The sequence below is a fragment of the Cucurbita moschata genome, unplaced genomic scaffold, assembly GCF_002738365.1.
Source record: "Cucurbita moschata cultivar Rifu unplaced genomic scaffold, Cmos_1.0 Cmo_Scf00017, whole genome shotgun sequence".
In the NCBI taxonomy this organism is placed as follows: domain Eukaryota; kingdom Viridiplantae; phylum Streptophyta; class Magnoliopsida; order Cucurbitales; family Cucurbitaceae; genus Cucurbita; species Cucurbita moschata.
Genome location: NW_019268533.1, coordinates 2,630,217 through 2,648,866, shown reverse-complemented (window position 1 = coordinate 2,648,866; position 18,650 = coordinate 2,630,217). Strand labels below are relative to the sequence as shown.

The window sequence follows — 18,650 nt, the reverse complement described above, 5'->3', positions numbered from 1 at the left end:
ACTAGTAGCATTCCCTTATAGCACATTTTGAGGCGATTCAGGTCTGGCAGGCCTATACGTGATTTCGCTGAATGGTCATACAAAATCTATGTAGGAGAAGTTCACGGTCGCATCCCCCTAAAGTATTCTATGTGCCAGCGAGAACGTTGGGCCCTGAAGGAGGGTGATTAGGGGGTCCCACATCGATTGGAGACGGGAACGAGTGCTAGTGAGGACATTGGGCCCCAAAGGGGGTGGATTATGAGATCCCACATCGGTTGGAGAGAGGAACGAAACATTCTTTATAAGAGTGAGCAAAGCATTCTTTATAAGGGTGTGGAAACCTCTCCAGACCGGTTTTAAAAACCTTGGAGGAGAAGTCCAAAAGGGAAAGCCCAAAGAGGACAATATCTGCTAGCCGTGGGTTTGGACGGTTATAAATGGTATCAGAGCCAAACATCATACGATATGTTAGCGAGGAGGCTAAATCCCGAAGGGAGGTGGACACCAGGCGATATGCCAGCGAGGATGTTGGGCCCCAAAAGAGGGATGATTAGGGGGTCCCACATCAGGGAACAAGTGCCAGCGAAGACACTTGGGCCCGAAGGGGGTGGATTGTGAGATCCCACATCGGTTGGAGAGGAGAACGGAGCATTCTATATAAGGGTCATCAATTGGAGAGGGGAACTAGTACCAGCGAGGACGCTGGGCTCCGAAGGGGGTGGACTATGAGATCCCCAAGTACATTGAGCCCCGAAGAAGGGGTGATTAAGGGGTCCCACATCGATTGGAGACGGGAACGAGTGCCCACGAGGACGCTAGGCTCCGAATGTGGTGTATTATGAGATCCCACATCAGTTGGAGAGGATAACAACCTCTCCCTAGCAGACGCATTTTAAAAACCTCGAGGAAAAACCCGAAAGGGAAAGCCTAAAAAGGACAATATCTACTAAAGGTAGGCTTGAGCGGTTAGATTCAGACAGTAACCCGAAAAACAATCACATAAAATGATCATATATGAAGAAAAAAAACGCTTCCAACTTCGGTAAGTCAATTGATCTTTCACCCATGAACTAACTTAAGAATCAATATCTTAAATTTAACTAAAGCATGAGTTTGCTACACAGTTTCATAGCAAAAAGAGAGTTTTGTTCAAAGAAATACCTCGAGAGAAAAGGCAGATGTATAGCACTAATGGCTGAAGTTTGATATTAACAAAATGCTTCCTCTACTGCAAGCAACTCATCAGTCAAGGAGGCTAAGGTTGAATATATAGCCTCATTTTCCAAGTGAAACCTATCACCAGAAATGAACACATGAAACTTATTTTCCACAAAAACCCAACTAAAACCAGCATTCTTCTTAACATCCTTTCCTTTCATCTTCTTCCTTATTCGCCCCATCTCCTCCCAATTCCCTTTTGCAGCATAAACATTCGCTAACTGCACGTATCGAGCGCTGTTTTCTCCTTCGATCATCAACAGTTCGTCTTCTGCTTCTCTAGCAAGTTCAGTATTCCCATTGATCCTACAAGCATTCAGAAATGCTCCCCATATGACAGCATCTAACTCTATGGGAATCCTTTTCATGAATGCCAATGCCTTGTCTAGTTCATTAGCCCTTCCATACAAATCGATCATACAAGCATAATGATCGATTTCGGGACTAATATTGTAATCATTAGTCATAGAGTTGAAAAAACGCTCACCTAGTTCGACTAAACCGCTGTGTCGACACGCAGAAAGTAGTGCAATGAAAGTGATTGCATCTGGTTCGAGATCGTTTTCCATCATTTCCTTGAAAAGATGAACTGCTTCATTTTCCCACCCATGGTGAGCATAGCCAGCTATCATAATGTTGTAAAGAATAGAATCCTTGTCAAGAACTTCTCTGAAAATTCTTTCTGCATAAATGATACTTCCACATTTTGAGTACATATCAACCAATGAACTGGCTAGTTTCACGTCGAATTCGATGCCTGCTCGGAGCATGTAACCATGTATCTGCTTCCCGGGAGCCAGAGCAGCTTGTCTAGCACAAGCACCAATTATGCTGACAAGAATCAGCACATCAGGAACAGCTGCCTCCTTCCTATATTCACTTAAAAGTTCAAAAACTGCTTCAAATTGTTGTGATTTGACATATTCAGTAAATAAAGCAGTCCACACGACAGAATTCTTTTCATCCAAGGAATCAAAAAGCTTTCTGGCTTCTACCATGTTACCTTGAGAAGAATAGCCAACAATCATTGAAGTGATCGAGTATACATTTCGTGTTGTCAATTCCAAATGAACCGACTCGGCATACCTCATGTTATTGCACTTGCAGTAAACATCAACAACGCCACTGCCAATGAAGGGATTAACAATCAGCCCATTCTTCAAAACATAAGCATGGATTTCCTTTCCAAGCTTCAAGCTCTTTAGATTGGAGCAAGCACTCAAGACACTTGCAAAAGTGTGTTCATTCCACCTAACATTTTCATCTGCCGTATTAACGAATAACTTTAATGACTCTTTGTCGTAACCGTTCTGAACAAAACCCGATATCATCGTGTTCCATGCTACAACATCATTTCGATCCCGTTCCCTCGAGAAAAGATCCACAGCCAAATCTATCTCCCCTGCTCTACAACAAGCTGCTACCATGGCATTTCTAGAGACCAAATCAATAACCTCACCACATCCATCATAAACTCTACAAGCTTCTTTAAAACATCCACACTTAGAGTACATATCAATTAAGGAACTAGCAGCAAAAACACTTAAATCATTAGCAGTCTTCAACATAAAGGTATGTAACTGTTTACCATAAGACAGCACACATAACTTAGCAGTTAAATTAAGCATGATTGTAAGACTAAACTCATCAATTCTAATCATATCAGAGGCTGTTTGCATTTCTACAAAAAGCCCTAGTGCTTGAGCCTCATACCCATCGGAGCTAACATAACCAGACAACATTGAGTTGTAAGTAACCAAATCTCTATAATGAGCGGAGTCAAATAATTCCCGCGCTTTTCTCAAGTTCTGAGACTTGATATACGCTGCAATTATCGCATTCCATGAGAAGACATTCCGTTCAGGCATTTCGTCGAACACTTTGTGGGCATCGCCAAGAAGACCATGTTTCGCATACAAACTTATGAGTTGATTCGACGTGAAAATGGTGGGCGTAAACCCGGATTTGATGGCTTGGACATGGCATAGTAACCCATGTTTCAGATGCTTCATTTGCATATAAATATACTGCCAAACTGAAAGAACGGGCAGTAGGTTGAATCGAGGTCAGGGTTTCATTGGACAGATGAACAAGAAGAAGAAGCTATACAAAACAGCAACTTCAGAAGCTTCATAGCTACGAAGGTTTGTCTGTGTTGTGTTCGCCTTTATACTCCAGCTGCCATACCAAAGAACATGTGGGCTCCTGGATTTTAATTTTTAATTTTTAAAATTGCACTTATTTTTTTATCACAATTTAGTCAATAAAATTTCATGGTAAAATTTTCGGTCTCTCATAACAATTTTATTTTAATAATTTAAAATTACAAGGATTCAAATCTTTATTTTTTTTTTATCAATAATATATATTTTAATCAACTTAAATTTAGAAAGTAAAGATGCGTTACTTACTAGTTTAAACTAATATGAATATAACTCAATTGACGTAAATTATGTTTTCTTAACGAAAAAGTCAAAAGTTCGAATCTTTCACTCTGCAAGCCATTGAACTAAAAAGAACTATTAAATTTACTAAATGAAAAAAAAAAATACCCCAAATTATAAATGTTAGCCTCCAATGTACGTGTAATTTCGGTCATTTTTCGCTACACTCCAATATTATTCTCCATTTGATCAAATAAATTGTGAACTCGTTTGTAATGGAAAACCATTATCACAGCTACAATCCTCAATTGAAGGCAAAAACTTGGTATTTCAAGTTTACAGTGTTTGTATTGAAGTCCATGTGCTTCAGGGCATGGGGCCATGGAACACCATTCTGCCTGCTGTGTACACTAACTTGGTATCATCTGCATTACAAAAAGAAGATGAGATCGACACTTTTAGTTTGATTTTCCAAAAAAAACTAACTTCTTTCACGTAAGAATTCAAGTCCACTGCTAATAGATATTGTCATTTTTTGGCTTTTTTCCCTGAGAGCTTCCCCTCAAAGTTTTTAAAATGCGTCTACTAAGGAGAGATTTCCACGCCCTGAACAAGGAATGCTTTGTTCCCCTCTCCAACCGACGAGGGATCTCACAATCCACCCCCCTTGGGAGCCCTGGCACACCATCCGGTGTTTGGCTCTGATACCATTTGTAACAGCCCAAGCCCACCGCTAGCCAATATTGTCCTCTTTGGGCTTTCCTTTCCGTACTTTACCTCGAGGTTTTTAAAATGCGTCTACTAGGGAGAGGTTTTCACACCCATACAAGGAATGCTTCGTTCCCCTCTTCAACCGAGGTGGGATCTTACAACTCTTTTATTCAAAAGTAAAGTGGATAAGATTTAAGGTCTCAGTAAGTTCTATGCACCAACTAATGTTTTGGAGCTACATTTCTCAGCTGCATGGTTGTAATCAGATGAACCCTAAACTAAATAAACCAAATTAGTATAGTAAAATCGTTGACAAAAGGTGAAGTGACACTAGTACCTGCAATTTCGTTTGAATGAAATTCATGGGGAACGTTGTTTTCGGTCTCGACAGCAGCTTTGGCAGCTGCAATTCCAATGGCTGTACTTTGGTAGATATTTAAGCCAGCGCAAAAGGAAGCAAGCATGCCACCAACCAAGCAATCTCCGCAGCCTGTAAGCCTCACTACTGATGCAGGAAGGGCAGGGAAGTGCATTGCAAAAAGAACAGAGTTTTTCTCTGTTTCAGGAGAAACAGAGAACATGTTTGGTGGACAACTCGTAGCTAAGGTTCTAAATAGTTGGCTGCTGGACCCATAATTGTTGAATTCTTTTGAAGTTTTTTTCACGAAGCTTGGTCCTCCTTTAGAACAGACGAACACGCCACGAGAACCAACGGTCAGAATGATGACCTTGATACCTTTCTCAAGCAAAACCCATACAGCAGATTTCAGTTGTTCGAAAAAAGATTCAATTGAACAAGTAGTAATGGTATTATCTCGTTTGATAGGAGAAAACAAATCTTGACCAGATAGTGTATTGGCCATGGCAATAAGTTCATCTTCATTAGGGGAGGTGAAACTTATCTGCAAAAATGAGAAGCTATAATTAAAGAAAATGTAGAAAATCAAATGGCTGTAAATTAGAAAAAAAATTTCAAATGTGAGAGATACGATCAGGTGCTAAATCTCTAGATTACGAAAACAATATGGCAAGTAAATATTGTTGCAAGAAGCATCAGAAACTCATACAATGCAAACATGATGTTAATGAAGTTGTAGACAGAGGAAAGGCAAATAGACTAAGAATCTACTGATCCCCCTGATGACAAATATATATATATATATAATATTTACTGGCAGATCCAATTTTCAGATCTTTTTTTTTTCCTGAAAACGAACGAACGACAAGGAAGCTATAATGATTTACCTGTGAACATCGTTTATCCTTTCCCGTTTTTCATTAACTTTTAGACAAACTGAACTAAAGTTCAATTGATCTCCAAATATGAGCAGGCAAGTCAGAATTTTGTTGCAACTCAATGCAAAACCACCTCAGAATTTTTTCATCGCCATTTTCATTCGAAAAAAAAAAAACAGGGAAATCGAACCACCTCAGTAAGGAAAGAAATGACAAATAAAAAATTTCTCGCAAGTGAAAAACTCCTCAAACTTTAAGAGAAAATATTTGCATGAGGAGATGTGAACTCACATACTTGACAACTGAAGCAACCCTTCTTGATTTAGCAACTGACACAGGCTCAAACCACACTGGAGTATCATACTCGGCAGCAACTAAGAAAAAGATGCAGGAAAAGATATACAGAGATCGTTAACACAGACCAATAAAGAAGAGCAGAGGAAGCTATAAAGAAAAAGAGTAGTACTTTGGCAAGAGATTTTCAGAGCAAGTGGATTTAGATTTGCATCAACCATAACCACTGGAGCAGCACGAATATTGCACTTGAATTTCTCAATCCAATCAGGTGTGAGAAATTTTTCCTGTGTAATGCTGGTCTCAGTTCCTTGTGGTACTACCATCAATCTTATACAAGATTCACAATACTAAATCCTTGTAATAATATAAATCATTTATAAACATCCACTTACAATAGCTTCCACACTTGCCACAGCAGCTGCCAATTCTCCATGGACATCAACTACGGCACACACAACAGCAGTGCTGATGTCTTGGTGCTTCCGAATGCCTATTCAAACATGAAATTGTTCTAGAAAGTGTATCATTTCTATCTTCACCAAGTATATGTTTAATAACCAAGTAACAATTTTCTTTTAACCTAGTTTGATACTTTTTTTTTTTCACTTCATTAACTTCCATCAAGGATTCAAAGATAAGGAAGTCAGAAGGATAAATATGGTTTATTGTTAGGAAGTTGTAAAATTCACTCAGCGGCCAGTAATATCCTAATGCAAGAGTTCATTTCAAGAAAAGATCTCAAAGCAGATTGTTCATTATGCTGTTTATGCAACTTGCACCACGTTACTAAGTTCTACCAGCTGATTTGTTGTTGATAGATTGCTCAAAAGGAACAACCAAATCTAGATTGTAACTTCTGAATGATTCACAATCCAAGGCACAATCGACTACAGATTTGTTGTCGTGATTGTTATGGGGACATTCTAAAAGCAGTCAATTCAAAAGTGAAATAAAAATTGTTATATTTCATCAGAACTTGAGGTAGATTCTATTTAAGGTTTAAAATACTTAGAATGGTCCAAAAAACCATTTACGTTGGAACGCTAAACAACAGTAGCAGATAATACCACAGATGATGAACACCAGAATAGAAGAAAATTTCCATTGGAACAACAAAAAATGAAGTACCATATTTCATTAACTGATACTAGCTAGTATAGATGGCAATTATATGGATAGAAAGACTTACCCTCTAGTATAGATGGCAATTATATGGATAGAAAGACTTACCCTCTGTTGATAACCCTGCCAATCTCCAATTCTCAAACAAGAGATTCCCTATTTCAGGGGAGAAAAGAGTTAGAAAAAAGAGAAAGTAAAACATCTTTTTTCTTTGTAAAATGTATAAAAAATATTTTCCGAAAATCGAGGGAGGAGACCAAAAATAATGAACTGTGAATCCATCTGAGTTACATTGAACCAAGAAAGACATGAATGTGAAAAAAACCAATCTGCCACTCTAGAATGTCACATGCCACAGTAGACGTACAAAAACAAAACGATACAAGATCAGAGAAGAACCTGCCATGTCATGTCCCACCACACTAATCATAAAAGGGTTGCTCCCAAGCTTTGACATGCATTCAGCAACATTCCGTGCTACGCCTCCTAATATATAGTTGATCTGAAAAGGCATATTCTCAAAGGTAAGAGTGGAAATATAGAAACTAACAATAGATTCACTAAGAAAATATTGTCATTATGACGATACAGATGACCAATGAGCTCAACTTATTGTAAAAATGTAGAACACTGGCCAGAAAACAAAAACACCAAATACCAACAAGCCAATGAAAATGAGGATTTATGGCAGTCACGGTGCCATCTTACTTACTGGACTGAACCCAAAAATGTATAGATTTGTCGTTAGACTTTCATCCATATCCTAGTTGCGAGTATTTATCTAAATCTTTCGAACGGAATTTTCAGATGAAGTTACCTACTGAAGCTAAAATTAAGTATATCATAAACGATTCTAAAGATATAATCACTAAGAAAGACAATAAAACACAACCTCTAATTCATTTCTAATATTTCTTACTTTCTTTGAAAATCGAGCGTGTTAAACATTTTAAAATAAAGAATATGTTTCATCTATAAATCCATTTGCCAGGTTTTCCAGTAGTTTGAGTCCTTAGTTATAGAACAATAAGAGAAATTGAAACTCAACGAGCACAAGATAGCTCACCGACTCGAATATAAGGCAATTTACAGTCATGATTTATGCAATCATTAGCACCAGCTTCTTCTAGGGGAACCTAATGATCCCTCAATAATTGATGTTAAAAACTTTCAAGCATTATAGCTTAAGAGGTCTACAATAGTTGGATAACAATTCAAAATAGGTTGGTGTTGTTGGATGATGAAAGTCCCACATCGACTAATTTAGGGAATGATCATGGGTTTATAAGTGAGGAATACTAACTCCATTGGTACGAGGCCTTTTGGGAAAACCCAAAGCAAAGCCATGAGAGCTTATGCTCAAAGTGGACAATATCATATCATTGTGGAGAGTCGTGTTCGTCTAACAGGTGTAATTTCCTACTCATATTGATAATATTCTACAACAAACAGCCACACTATTCCAAGCTCCACAAATGATTTCCCCAACTTCGAAAAAATTCATATTTAAATAGCAATTAGTAAATTACCTTTCCGGGCGTAGTTGACCTCGGAACGGCGGAAATGGATGGTATGGCGTGAATATCCAGCACCATACCTCCAACAATCACAGGCTCAGCCACACCAATTTCCAATTGGTTTCCACTATTCGTTGGCGCCTAAAACACACTTACAATATCATCAAGATCGCAAAAAAGAAAAAAAGAACCTCTCGCCTCTGTAAAACAGCTTGAATATTGAAGGAAAAGAGACTGTAAGCGTGAAGAGATGCTAACCGGATTAAGAGCGTTGTTGAACTCACGTGGCGGCGAAAGAAGGTGACGATGAATCAAATTGATCCGCCTCCGAGCACTGCTCTCCATGGCTTCCAATCTCCAAACCTTTCAGTGGACTACTGAAAGTGAAATTCAAAGACCAGAGTTGAATTCAGTTCTTCTGCTGGATGGATACAAAGACGAAACACCCGCCCTCACCACTCTAGGATCAATGAGAAATTTTGGCTCCAAGTTAGGTTATTTTTTTAGCCCTACCCCAACTGTTCGCCGGTGGTACGAAATTCCTATAGACCGTGGAGGGTTATGTAAATCGTCATAAGTTTGGATCTGAATGAACTATTTGAATTAGATTTGATTATTTGAATTAGATTTAGTCATAAGATTTTGATTCTGCAATTCTATATAACTAATACCTAATTTTATTTCATCATAATGAGAGATTTCTCCCGACATTCCTAACTAGTGATATCAGGATTTAGGAGAGCTTTGGGTGTCGCATTGTATTTGTTGAGTGACATATTGGTGAGAGTTTTTGTAGTGTGATAGTGAGGTATTCACTTGTAACGTTTGGTTTATTAGTGATTGGTTGCTACCCATAGATGTAGGAGAACTTCTTCTCTCCGAACCACGTAAATATCTTGGTGTTTTTTGTGTAATTTCGTTCATTGGTGTTGTGAGTACATTTGTTCCACTTTCGACGCACAACACGTATAACGTTATACGGGATTTCACCCTGAACTCGAATGTAGTCCTTCAAAAATTGGAATGGCAATATATGAGATCCCACCTTAGTTGGAGAGGGTAACAAAGGTGTGTAAACCTCTCCATAGCAGATGCGATTTAAAATCGTGAGACTGACGACAGTACGCAATGAGGCAAAGCAGATAATATCTGCTAATGGTAGACTTAAGCGGTTATAAATGGAATCAGAGCCAGACACCGAGTGATGTGCCAGCGAGGACGAAGACGTTGGGCCCACTGTCTCTGTTAAGGTCAAGTCATTTGAATCGACCTTGCTTCTATTCGAGGCTAAGGTCTCCTAATATCTGAATAGAACCAGAAACAACGAACAAATAAAAATAAATATTGTTTAAAAAATTAAAATTTGATTGTATAATTTTAAAGAGTATTTATTTTAAAGAAGGTAAGACATTTAAATAATATTTAATAAATAAAAATATAATATAATGTCTCATTCAAATCAAGAGAAATTTCTACGTCTTCCAAAATTTTTCAATGGAATTAGTTGTGGGTAATTAATCACGTGGGTCTTTTGACGTTTTAAGGAGCAGGTGACTTGTGACTTTACGTAGGGACCTCATTGAAATTATGTACATAATAATTTCAAAAATTTTATTATTTTGTTATTTATTTTCTACGCATCTTAATATCAATAATTGATGTTAAATATTAATTAATTAAGATATGCTATTAGGTCAGTATCAATAAACTATAAACTATATTTTTATTTATATTACTTAAATTGTTAATAATTGACGTTAAAAAGGTAGTTTAAATCTGTTGGGAATCATGACTATCCCATGGTAAATATTGTACTTTGAGTATAAGCTCTCGTGACTTTGCTTTGGGTTCCCAAAAGGCCTCGTACCAATGAAGATGTATTTCTCTACGTGTAGACCCATGGTCATTCCCTAAATTAGCTGAGACTTACTCCCAATAATCCTAAAAAAAATTGTGGGGTTGAGTTGTGTCAGGTTAAGATATTTTTACACTCAACCCAATTATTAATTTTTTCAACTCAAACAATTTTTATTAAAAAATAAATTTTATTCAAAATTTTGTTTTTAATAAAAATAAAATGTTAATTTGTGCTATCAATTTGTTTATTTTTAAATATTTAATTAAAATTTGTAAGATAATAATTTAAAAAATTAATTAAAAATCATTTTTCAAAGGAGTTATAGAATAAATAAATAAATAAATATGATATATATATATATATATATATATATATATATATATATATATATATGACGAATATATATGAAAATATTATTACTTAAAAGAATATAGATTTAATAATGAAAAATAGAATTGGGATCAAAGTTCAATCGGATACAACGTACCTTAATATGAAAAACATAAATTAATTAAATATTGAAAATAAAATAAAATATATTTTTAATTAAATTTAAGATATTAAATATCTAAGTTATATTCTCTGATTAAAATATTTTTTAAATATTAAATGATTACGAATACTATATATTTAAAGAATATTTAAGATACATTTTCTAATTAATATATTTTTTAAATATTAAATGATTACGAATATAGTATATTATATTTTTCAAATATTAGATAAGTACGACTAATTCAATTCACATCAAGTTCTGACCGTGACAAAATTATATTTTTTAAAAATTAACAACTGAATTAAATGAGGCCGGGGAGTGGGGTCCACAGTTTTTATAGGGTCTACTAGCATAGGCAAAGTTGCAGGTCTGTTTAGTACTCAGCCATCGGCCTTCGCACTGAACAATTCATTTCGCCACCGAGAATGGGCGGCCGGAATGACGACATTTCTGCAACTTCCGGCCTCCGGAGTCCCTTGATTAAACCACTCCGTCGTGCCCACAAGCCCAGAAGAAACTCCTTTGCTTTACTCTGTGCAGTCATCGCTTCCATGGCTTCCGTTTTGGTTGGTTATGGTCAGAAATTTAGCTTCCATTTTCATCGCTTTGTGTTCGTTTACATTTTCATCTTCTTTATTTCTGCAAATTTCTGGTGGTTCAAACAGATTTAGGTGTAATGAGTGGAGCTGTAATCTTCATTAAAGATGATTTCAAGATCTCTGATGTTCAAGTGGAGGTCCTTGTCGGAGTTATTAACCTCTATGCAATTGTCGGTGCCGCCGCCGCCGGCAGAACCTCCGATTGGATCGGTCGCCGGTATACCATTGTTCTGGCTTCTGGGTTCCTCTTCGTCGGAGCTGTTCTCATGGGGTTTGCCCCAAATTACGCCTTTCTGATGTTTGGAAGATTCTTCGCCGGCGCCGGCATGGGATTTGCCCCGTTGATTGCCTCTGTCTACACCGTCGAGGTTTCTCCGGCATCCTCTCGCGGCTGCTTCTCCACTTTCCCGGAGGTTTCTACTCTGAATCCTCTGTTTTTTTCAATCTAGATTTCATTATTTTGAAGCCATTTTTGTCGATTTGTTACAGGTGTTCGTTAATTTCGGGATTTTATTGGGATACATTTCGAATTACGCATTCTCCAAGCTCCCTGTTCATCTGGGGTGGCGATTTATGCTCGGAATCGGGTTATTTCCGTCGGTGTTCTTGGCTGCCGTCGCGATTCTCATAATGCCGGAATCTCCCCGGTGGTTGATTTTACAAGGCCGTGTCGGTGAAGCCAAAAAAGTCCTCATCAGAACCTCAGATTCCATTGAAGAATCTCTAAAGCGCCTTGCCGACATAAAAAAAGTTGTCGGAATTCCGGCGAGTTGTGAAGACGACGTCGTTCAGGTCCCAAAACAGAGCAGCTACGGCAGCGGCGTTTGGAAGGAGCTCTTCCTCCACCCGACGGCGGCTGTCCGCCACATCATGATAACCGTCGTCGGTCTCCATTTCTTCCTGGAATCCACCGGCATGGACGCCGTCGTTTTGTACAGTCCCAGAATCTTCGAGAAGGCCGGAATCTCGTCCTCCGACCACAAGCTTCTCGCCACGGCGGCTGTTGGGTTGACGAAGACACTCTCTGTCTTAATCGCCACCTTCTTGTTCGACCGGATCGGACGGCGGCCGTTGATTCTAACGAGCGTCGCCGGCAAAACAATTTCGCTAATTATTTTAGGGACGACGCTCACGATTATCGAAAAGTCAGACGAGCGAATGACGTGGACGGTGGGGCTGTGCATTGCAATGGTGTTATCCGACGTGGCGTTTTACTCAATTGGGATGGGACCCATGTGCTACGTCAGCTCGGAGTTTTTACCGTTGAAGCTACGCGCTCGAGGTGTGAGCGTGGGACTTATCATCAATAGGTTATCAGGCGCAGTCGTGACAATGACGTTTTTGTCCCTGTATCGTGCTATTACAATTGGTGGCGCGTTCTTCCTCTACGCCGGCATTGCGTTGGTAGGGTGGGCATTTTTTTACGTGGTGTTCCCGGAGACACGTGGCATGGATTTGGAAAATGTAGAGGGGCTTTTTGGTAATTTACTATGGAAATTCTCGGACCGTGAGTAAAATAATTATTTAGTTCGAGTTAAAAGAAATTCGTGTTTGAAGGGTAAAATTGTAAAATTGTTTAATACGATGTTCTAAAATATATATGCTATGTTCTTATAATGGTTCATATCGACTTTAGGGTGATATCATTTACATAGGGTTTTTTAGGAAAATAAAATAGACCGAACTCTCGATGTTAAGATAAAGGGACGTTTAAGAAAGTGATGATGGAGGATGCTCCATGTGCCACATTCGAATCACACCGTTGATAATGTCAGCTGATAGGCTATTATATTTCACTCTCGATGTAACGACCCGAAATTTTCTACTTAATTTAAGATCGCTACTGTATACATATCCTAAACATTGAATGCGGATGATTTCATTTAAATTTCATAAAACATATCCTTTATCTTAAAACATAGTCATGGACTTACGTGTTTCCAAAACATCTTTAAAACAACACAACAAAAGATCCGAAATAAAATAAATAAGCGTTTAAGTTAAAAGTATCCTATTCTAGCCAAAGTCTAAGAAAATAAATACCAGTATTCTATGTATGTGTCATGGTCTCGAGTTGCGATGCCGTCATCAGTCGTACAGGAATGCCTTATCATAACCTAAAAAAATGTAAGTGACCCCACTATTAGGGGTTAAATGCAAGAACATGTGAATGCAATGATGAAACCTATCATTTCAATCTCTTTTCATACGGTACTGTCCTAACGGGTAATTTGGACGTGTACCATATACTCTACACACAGCTCTTACATGCGACTATGGGCTCACCAGTCAGTTCGCACACCGTTGGGCCACTTTCCTTGCGGGCGAGCATACTCTGGGAGCTCCTTAGGCCGGACACTCGTTAGAACTAGTACTTGTCACGGCAACGATCATTGTCCTACCATTGGATGTACACGTCTGTACCCTCGTGATGGAATAGGGGTATCCCCCAAATGCATGAGCACACATAATGCATGAGGTACCCAATATTTCTACTTTTATCATTAATGAATATAATCCCGCTATCATCTTTCATGCTTAACATGTCATTTCTCATTTTTCAGTCTACGTATCATACATAATCCTAACGGGGTTAAATTTCATTTCATTTATCGTGATATCATGTCATTCATAACATGTTGTATACATACAATTTAGAAAACATAACATAACGCTCTATGCTTTTAACATGTCATTTCATAACGTGCAATTCATACAACAATTACCTTAATGGTCACACAAAACAATTTAAACATAACACATCACATCACATCACAATATATCGTATCATAACATGTCATATCGTAAACACTTCGTGGTCGTATCATTTCCTAACTTATCATAGCCATAACGTTCTTATACCTATCATAGTCATATCGTTATATGAATGTACCTTAGTCATATCATCACAAGAACGTATCCTAACGCTATCGTTCTATCAATCTATCACAAACCTATCCTTTTCTACTCATATTCTAACCATATTCTTTCATCAATCTCTTTTATCCATAGCACTCCGGTATGTAACCTAACCTTAATGTTTCATGAACGTATCTTACTCTTATCGTTACATTTCGTTTTGTGCATCCTTCTCGTATCCTATCTCAAACATATCCTTAACACACCGTACCACAATTATTACATACAATTCACATATTATAACATAACATAAACATAAACATAAACATAATATAAGCATACTGATTAACAAATAATTCACACATATCAGTATATATGACACGTGCAGAACCACAGGCACGCGTCAACATCAAATATAACCATGCCGATAGTAAGGCTACTTATCTGGTTAGCTTAAGTCGTTGTCACGAATATATCCTTAATGAAAGTTCGATTCCATCATTTAAAATCCAAGTCAACCTATGTGAGCCCATGACATTAATTTCAAGTTCGAACTCTATGAAATTATCTCTAATCCACCTTGGTTCATTGTTAAAAGTTTTGAAATGTTATATATATATATATAAAATGCTATTTTCACTCAATATCTTATTTTCTATTATTATTGTTGTAGGGAATATATTGTTACTGGACAAAATTTAATGTCATTTGTCCTCTAATATTTCTTTCCTCAATCTTCCCTTCTCACTTCTGATTGTCTAAATGGATTTTCATTTTCTAAACATACATTACTCCTACTCAGTATTTATTTTCTAAACAGATATTATTGGCCAATTTTAATCGATTGTTCGTCTAATCTTGATTTATAGAACTGACAACAAAAATCTAATTAATTGGATACGTGAAAATAAGATTTGATTATTACTGGTAAAATATTGGATAAAAGAGAAGATCTGATCCTAAATTAATTTTTTATAACCATAACTATATGTAAAAGGAAATCTGGATTTTACAGTAATAACAGACCAAATCTATCTGCAATGCGTCTGTTTAGAGTCATTTTACTCTTTTTCCAAATCTTACATTTTTTCTGTTTATTTTTGGACGAACCGTGATATTGTGCAGTTGAGGAGAGAGAACGAGAGGTTAGTGGAGAGAGGTCGTAAGTTTTATTTCATTTTATTTTTTTTATTTGGAGAGAGAGGATGAGAGGTTAGCGGGGAGAGGTCGGTAAATTTTATTTTATTTATTTTTTATTTTTTAAGTAAGCATTTTTATTTATTTTTTGGGCTATTACACTCGCACAGGGATGTTCAAAAGTGTCCGTGATTAGTAGAATCCTGTTAACTCAATCAAAGCTATTAACAAATTTTTTGAGTTCAGTTAATTAATGGATTTTCGAAAAAAAAATAATAATTTTATATAATTATTTTGAATTTGTATCAACAAATAAATAATTTATTTTCTTTCTAACAAGAAAATGTTAAAAAAAAAAAATCCAAATTATATCCACAGATTCTGAATTTGCAATGCCACGTCAGCAATTTATCCAGCTGTCATTGAAAACTAGATAGATTTGAAGCATCCAATCCAACGGTGGATAGAAAGCCACGTCATAACCATAATAGATCGAACGGTGCAGGGTAGAGAAAACTAGTACATCATAACCAACCCTCCATTATTTTCTCTGGATTCTTTGTTTTTTTTCTCATTATAAACCAACTAAGAACTAACCCAACAAATCATAATCTCTCCCAAAAAAATGGACCTTAAACTCTCTCTCGCCCTCCCGTCCGCCGCCACCGCCGCCACCTCCGCCGCCACAGCCGCCACGGTGGCTGCCGCCGCCGCAGCCTACGAGCTACACTTACTATCCTCATTGAGAACCCCCAACAATTTAGGAGTCCGTCAAACATCTCTCCGCCTTAGGAAGTCTAATTCTCCAACGACGGGGCCGATCGAGCCACCATATCCGTGGTCGACGGACCGAATAGCGGTGGTTCATACGCTACACTATTTGACATCGAACCAAATCCTGACGATCACCGGGGAAGTCAAGTGCCAACAATGTCGGAGAATTTACGAGATCGAATACGACGTTGTTTCGAAGTTTAACGAGATTGGGAGCTTCGTAGAGCACAACATGGAGTCGTTCCGGGACCGGGCGCCGAAGGAGTGGATGCAGCCGAATTATCCGACGTGTCGGTTTTGCGGGGCGGAAAAAGGAGTGAAGCCGGTGATTCCAAAGGAATGGGAGAAGATCAATTGGGTGTTCTTGCTTTTGGGGGAAATGGTTGGAGCTTTGAAACTGAATCATTTGAAGTACTTTTGCAGTTACACGAAGAATCATCGAACAGGTTCAAAGGATCGTCTTGTTTATCTCACTTATATCACTTTGTGCCGCCAAATTGATCCTTCTGGTCGTTTCAGTCCAATTTGAGTATCAATTTTGAGTTTATTTTGTTTCAATTTGTTTTTTTATGCTTTCAATTTGTTATTCTTTTATTTATTTATTTCAAGTTCCATTTTTATTTTTTTTATTTTTTTGTTGGTACGATGTTCTATTTGTTGGATGATTAAAGTCCCACATCGAGTAATTTAGATGTTCTATTTGTTGGATGATGAAAGTCCCACATCGAGTAATTTAGATGTTCTATTTGTTGGATGATGAAAGTCCCACATCGAGTAATTTAGATGTTCTATTTGTTGGATGATGAAAGTCCCACATCGGCTAATTTAGATGTTCTATTTGTTGGATGATGAAAGTCCCACGAGTAATTTAGATGTTCTATTTGTTGGATGATGAAAGTCCCACGAGTAATTTAGATGTTTATGAGTCAATGAATCCTCTCTCTATTGGTACGAGGCTTTTTGGGAAGCTCAATTCAAAGTCATGAGAGCTTATACTAACAATATCGTACCAGTGGACAATATCGTAGTGGACAAATATTGTACCAGTGGACAATATCGTAGTGGAAAAATATCGTACCAGCGGACAATATCGTACCAGTGGACAATATCGTACCATATCGTACTAGTGGACAATATCTAGCATTATGGAGAGAGTATGGAGAGAGTCTGTTCGTCTAACACTATTATGGGATGGAGAGAGAATTAGGGTTTAGGGTAAATTTCTAAAAACTAGGCTATGATTTAGGGATTACGGTGTTTGTTTAATTAGTTATTTATATTAGTTGGAAATAAAAATTTAGTTAGGTTAAATTTCTAAAAAGTAGGCTATGGTTTAGGGATTATGGTGTTTGTTTAGTTAGTTAATTTATATTAGTTGGAAATAAAAATTTAGTTAAATTTAGTTAAATGTAATTAAAGATGAACTTATAAATTTTGAAAAAGTACTTAAAGCGCGAAGAGTAATTGATTAGATTCGTGGTTGTTTCTACTACGGTAATACTCAAACTCATGCCTTATCGAGCATGTTATCCTATTTTTGATTTGGTTTATTCCGCAGAAGCAAATGCTCGTTGCAATATGGGTTTCAACGAAGCAGATTTAGTCATTAGTAAAGCGGAAATCAACCAAAGTACTACTGGAAAAAAATTAAAACCTCGAGCTTGAGGGTGAAGTTATCCCATAAAACGACCCACTTGTTCTATAACTATTGTATTGAGAGAGTGATTATGAGAACATAATGATTAAGAATGTTTAAAAGAATTGATATTCATGTTGCAAGGATTTAGAGAAATGTCTGAGCTATTAAATGTCCGAAAAGGAGGTTTATATGAATGTTCCTCCCAAGTTTTAGATCCTAATATGGTTTGTAAGTTGAAAAAGTTAAAAAAGTCTTTGTATGGTTTACGACTCTACAACAAGCTAAGCTCCCTGACGTTGGTTTAAAAAAATTGTCAACCTCGTTAAAGAATTAGGGTTTTATGCGACCCTTTTTAGTCTATTGAATGATAAATCACTACAAGTGACGGAGATACACGATTTAAATAACGGAAGATCCAATATTTGAAAATTGTGCCTAGAATGACCGGAAAAGTGGAAACAAGACCGGATATAATTTGATCATTATGAGAAAATCTAAAATCTTTGTAGACAGAACCAATCATTAATTCCCAACCATGGGGCGAATGGAATCCTATATATAAATCAGTTAATAAAAGAATAGAAAAAACTTCGGTCCCTTAAATTATATAGGAACTCTTGAACCCAAGAGTTAAGAGTCTATTCTCGGTTTTATGCGACCCTTTTTAGTCTATTCTCTTCCTGCTTTTTCGGGTTTGGATACCTACATTCTAATTATGGGTTTGGGTTTCCTTCGCCACCCTTCCTCCCTTGAGCCTTCAACCCTCTTTTTTTTTTTTTTTTTCTGGATCTTGGTAGTTGAATGTTATAGTTAACGTGCTA

General features: G+C 37.2%; 3 protein-coding genes across 3 annotated transcripts; 2 read left to right on the top strand and 1 right to left on the bottom strand.

Annotated features, from left to right (window-relative positions):
• Positions 1–1,111: 1,111 nt before the first annotated feature.
• On the bottom strand, positions 1,112–8,987 carry LOC111455543 (putative pentatricopeptide repeat-containing protein At3g18840). The gene is made up of 9 exons (XM_023097256.1): positions 8,726–8,987; positions 8,480–8,608; positions 7,350–7,452; positions 7,059–7,106; positions 6,221–6,318; positions 5,998–6,112; positions 5,823–5,905; positions 4,633–5,197; positions 1,112–3,262 (listed from the first exon to the last, which is right to left on the bottom strand). Exons 1-9 carry the CDS (start codon positions 8,810–8,812, stop codon positions 1,191–1,193), a joined length of 3,300 nt encoding a protein of 1,099 aa, XP_022953024.1. The 5' UTR covers positions 8,813–8,987; the 3' UTR covers positions 1,112–1,190.
• Positions 8,988–11,169: 2,182 nt separating this feature from the next.
• LOC111454889 (polyol transporter 5-like) lies at positions 11,170–13,216 on the top strand. Its single transcript, XM_023096355.1, has 3 exons — positions 11,170–11,397; positions 11,487–11,833; positions 11,910–13,216. Exons 1-3 carry the CDS (start codon positions 11,247–11,249, stop codon positions 12,933–12,935), a joined length of 1,524 nt encoding a protein of 507 aa, XP_022952123.1. The 5' UTR covers positions 11,170–11,246; the 3' UTR covers positions 12,936–13,216.
• Positions 13,217–16,041: 2,825 nt separating this feature from the next.
• On the top strand, positions 16,042–16,748 carry LOC111455388. The gene has a single exon (XM_023097029.1). It carries the CDS (start codon positions 16,042–16,044, stop codon positions 16,717–16,719), a length of 678 nt encoding a protein of 225 aa, XP_022952797.1. The 3' UTR covers positions 16,720–16,748.
• The last annotated feature ends 1,902 nt before the right edge of the window (positions 16,749–18,650 follow it).

What these genes read in the sequence shown, in the direction of transcription:
- LOC111455543 (XM_023097256.1), bottom strand. Translation starts at nt 8,812, where the DNA reads ATGGAGAGCAGTGCTCGGAGGCGGATCAATTTGATTCATCGTCACCTT. An exon ending in GGCAGGGTTATCAACAGAGG is followed by an intron (nt 6,319 to 7,058) that starts GTAAGTCTTTCT and finishes ATGTTTGAATAG; the next exon opens with GCATTCGGAAGCACCAAGAC. An exon ending in TCTGAAAATCTCTTGCCAAA is followed by an intron (nt 5,906 to 5,997) that starts GTACTACTCTTT and finishes TCTTTTTCTTAG; the next exon opens with TTGCTGCCGAGTATGATACT.
- LOC111455388 (XM_023097029.1), top strand. Translation starts at nt 16,042, where the DNA reads ATGGACCTTAAACTCTCTCTCGCCCTCCCGTCCGCCGCCACCGCCGCC.
- LOC111454889 (XM_023096355.1), top strand. Translation starts at nt 11,247, where the DNA reads ATGGGCGGCCGGAATGACGACATTTCTGCAACTTCCGGCCTCCGGAGT. An exon ending in TTCCGTTTTGGTTGGTTATG is followed by an intron (nt 11,398 to 11,486) that starts GTCAGAAATTTA and finishes TGGTTCAAACAG; the next exon opens with ATTTAGGTGTAATGAGTGGA. An exon ending in GCTTCTCCACTTTCCCGGAG is followed by an intron (nt 11,834 to 11,909) that starts GTTTCTACTCTG and finishes GATTTGTTACAG; the next exon opens with GTGTTCGTTAATTTCGGGAT.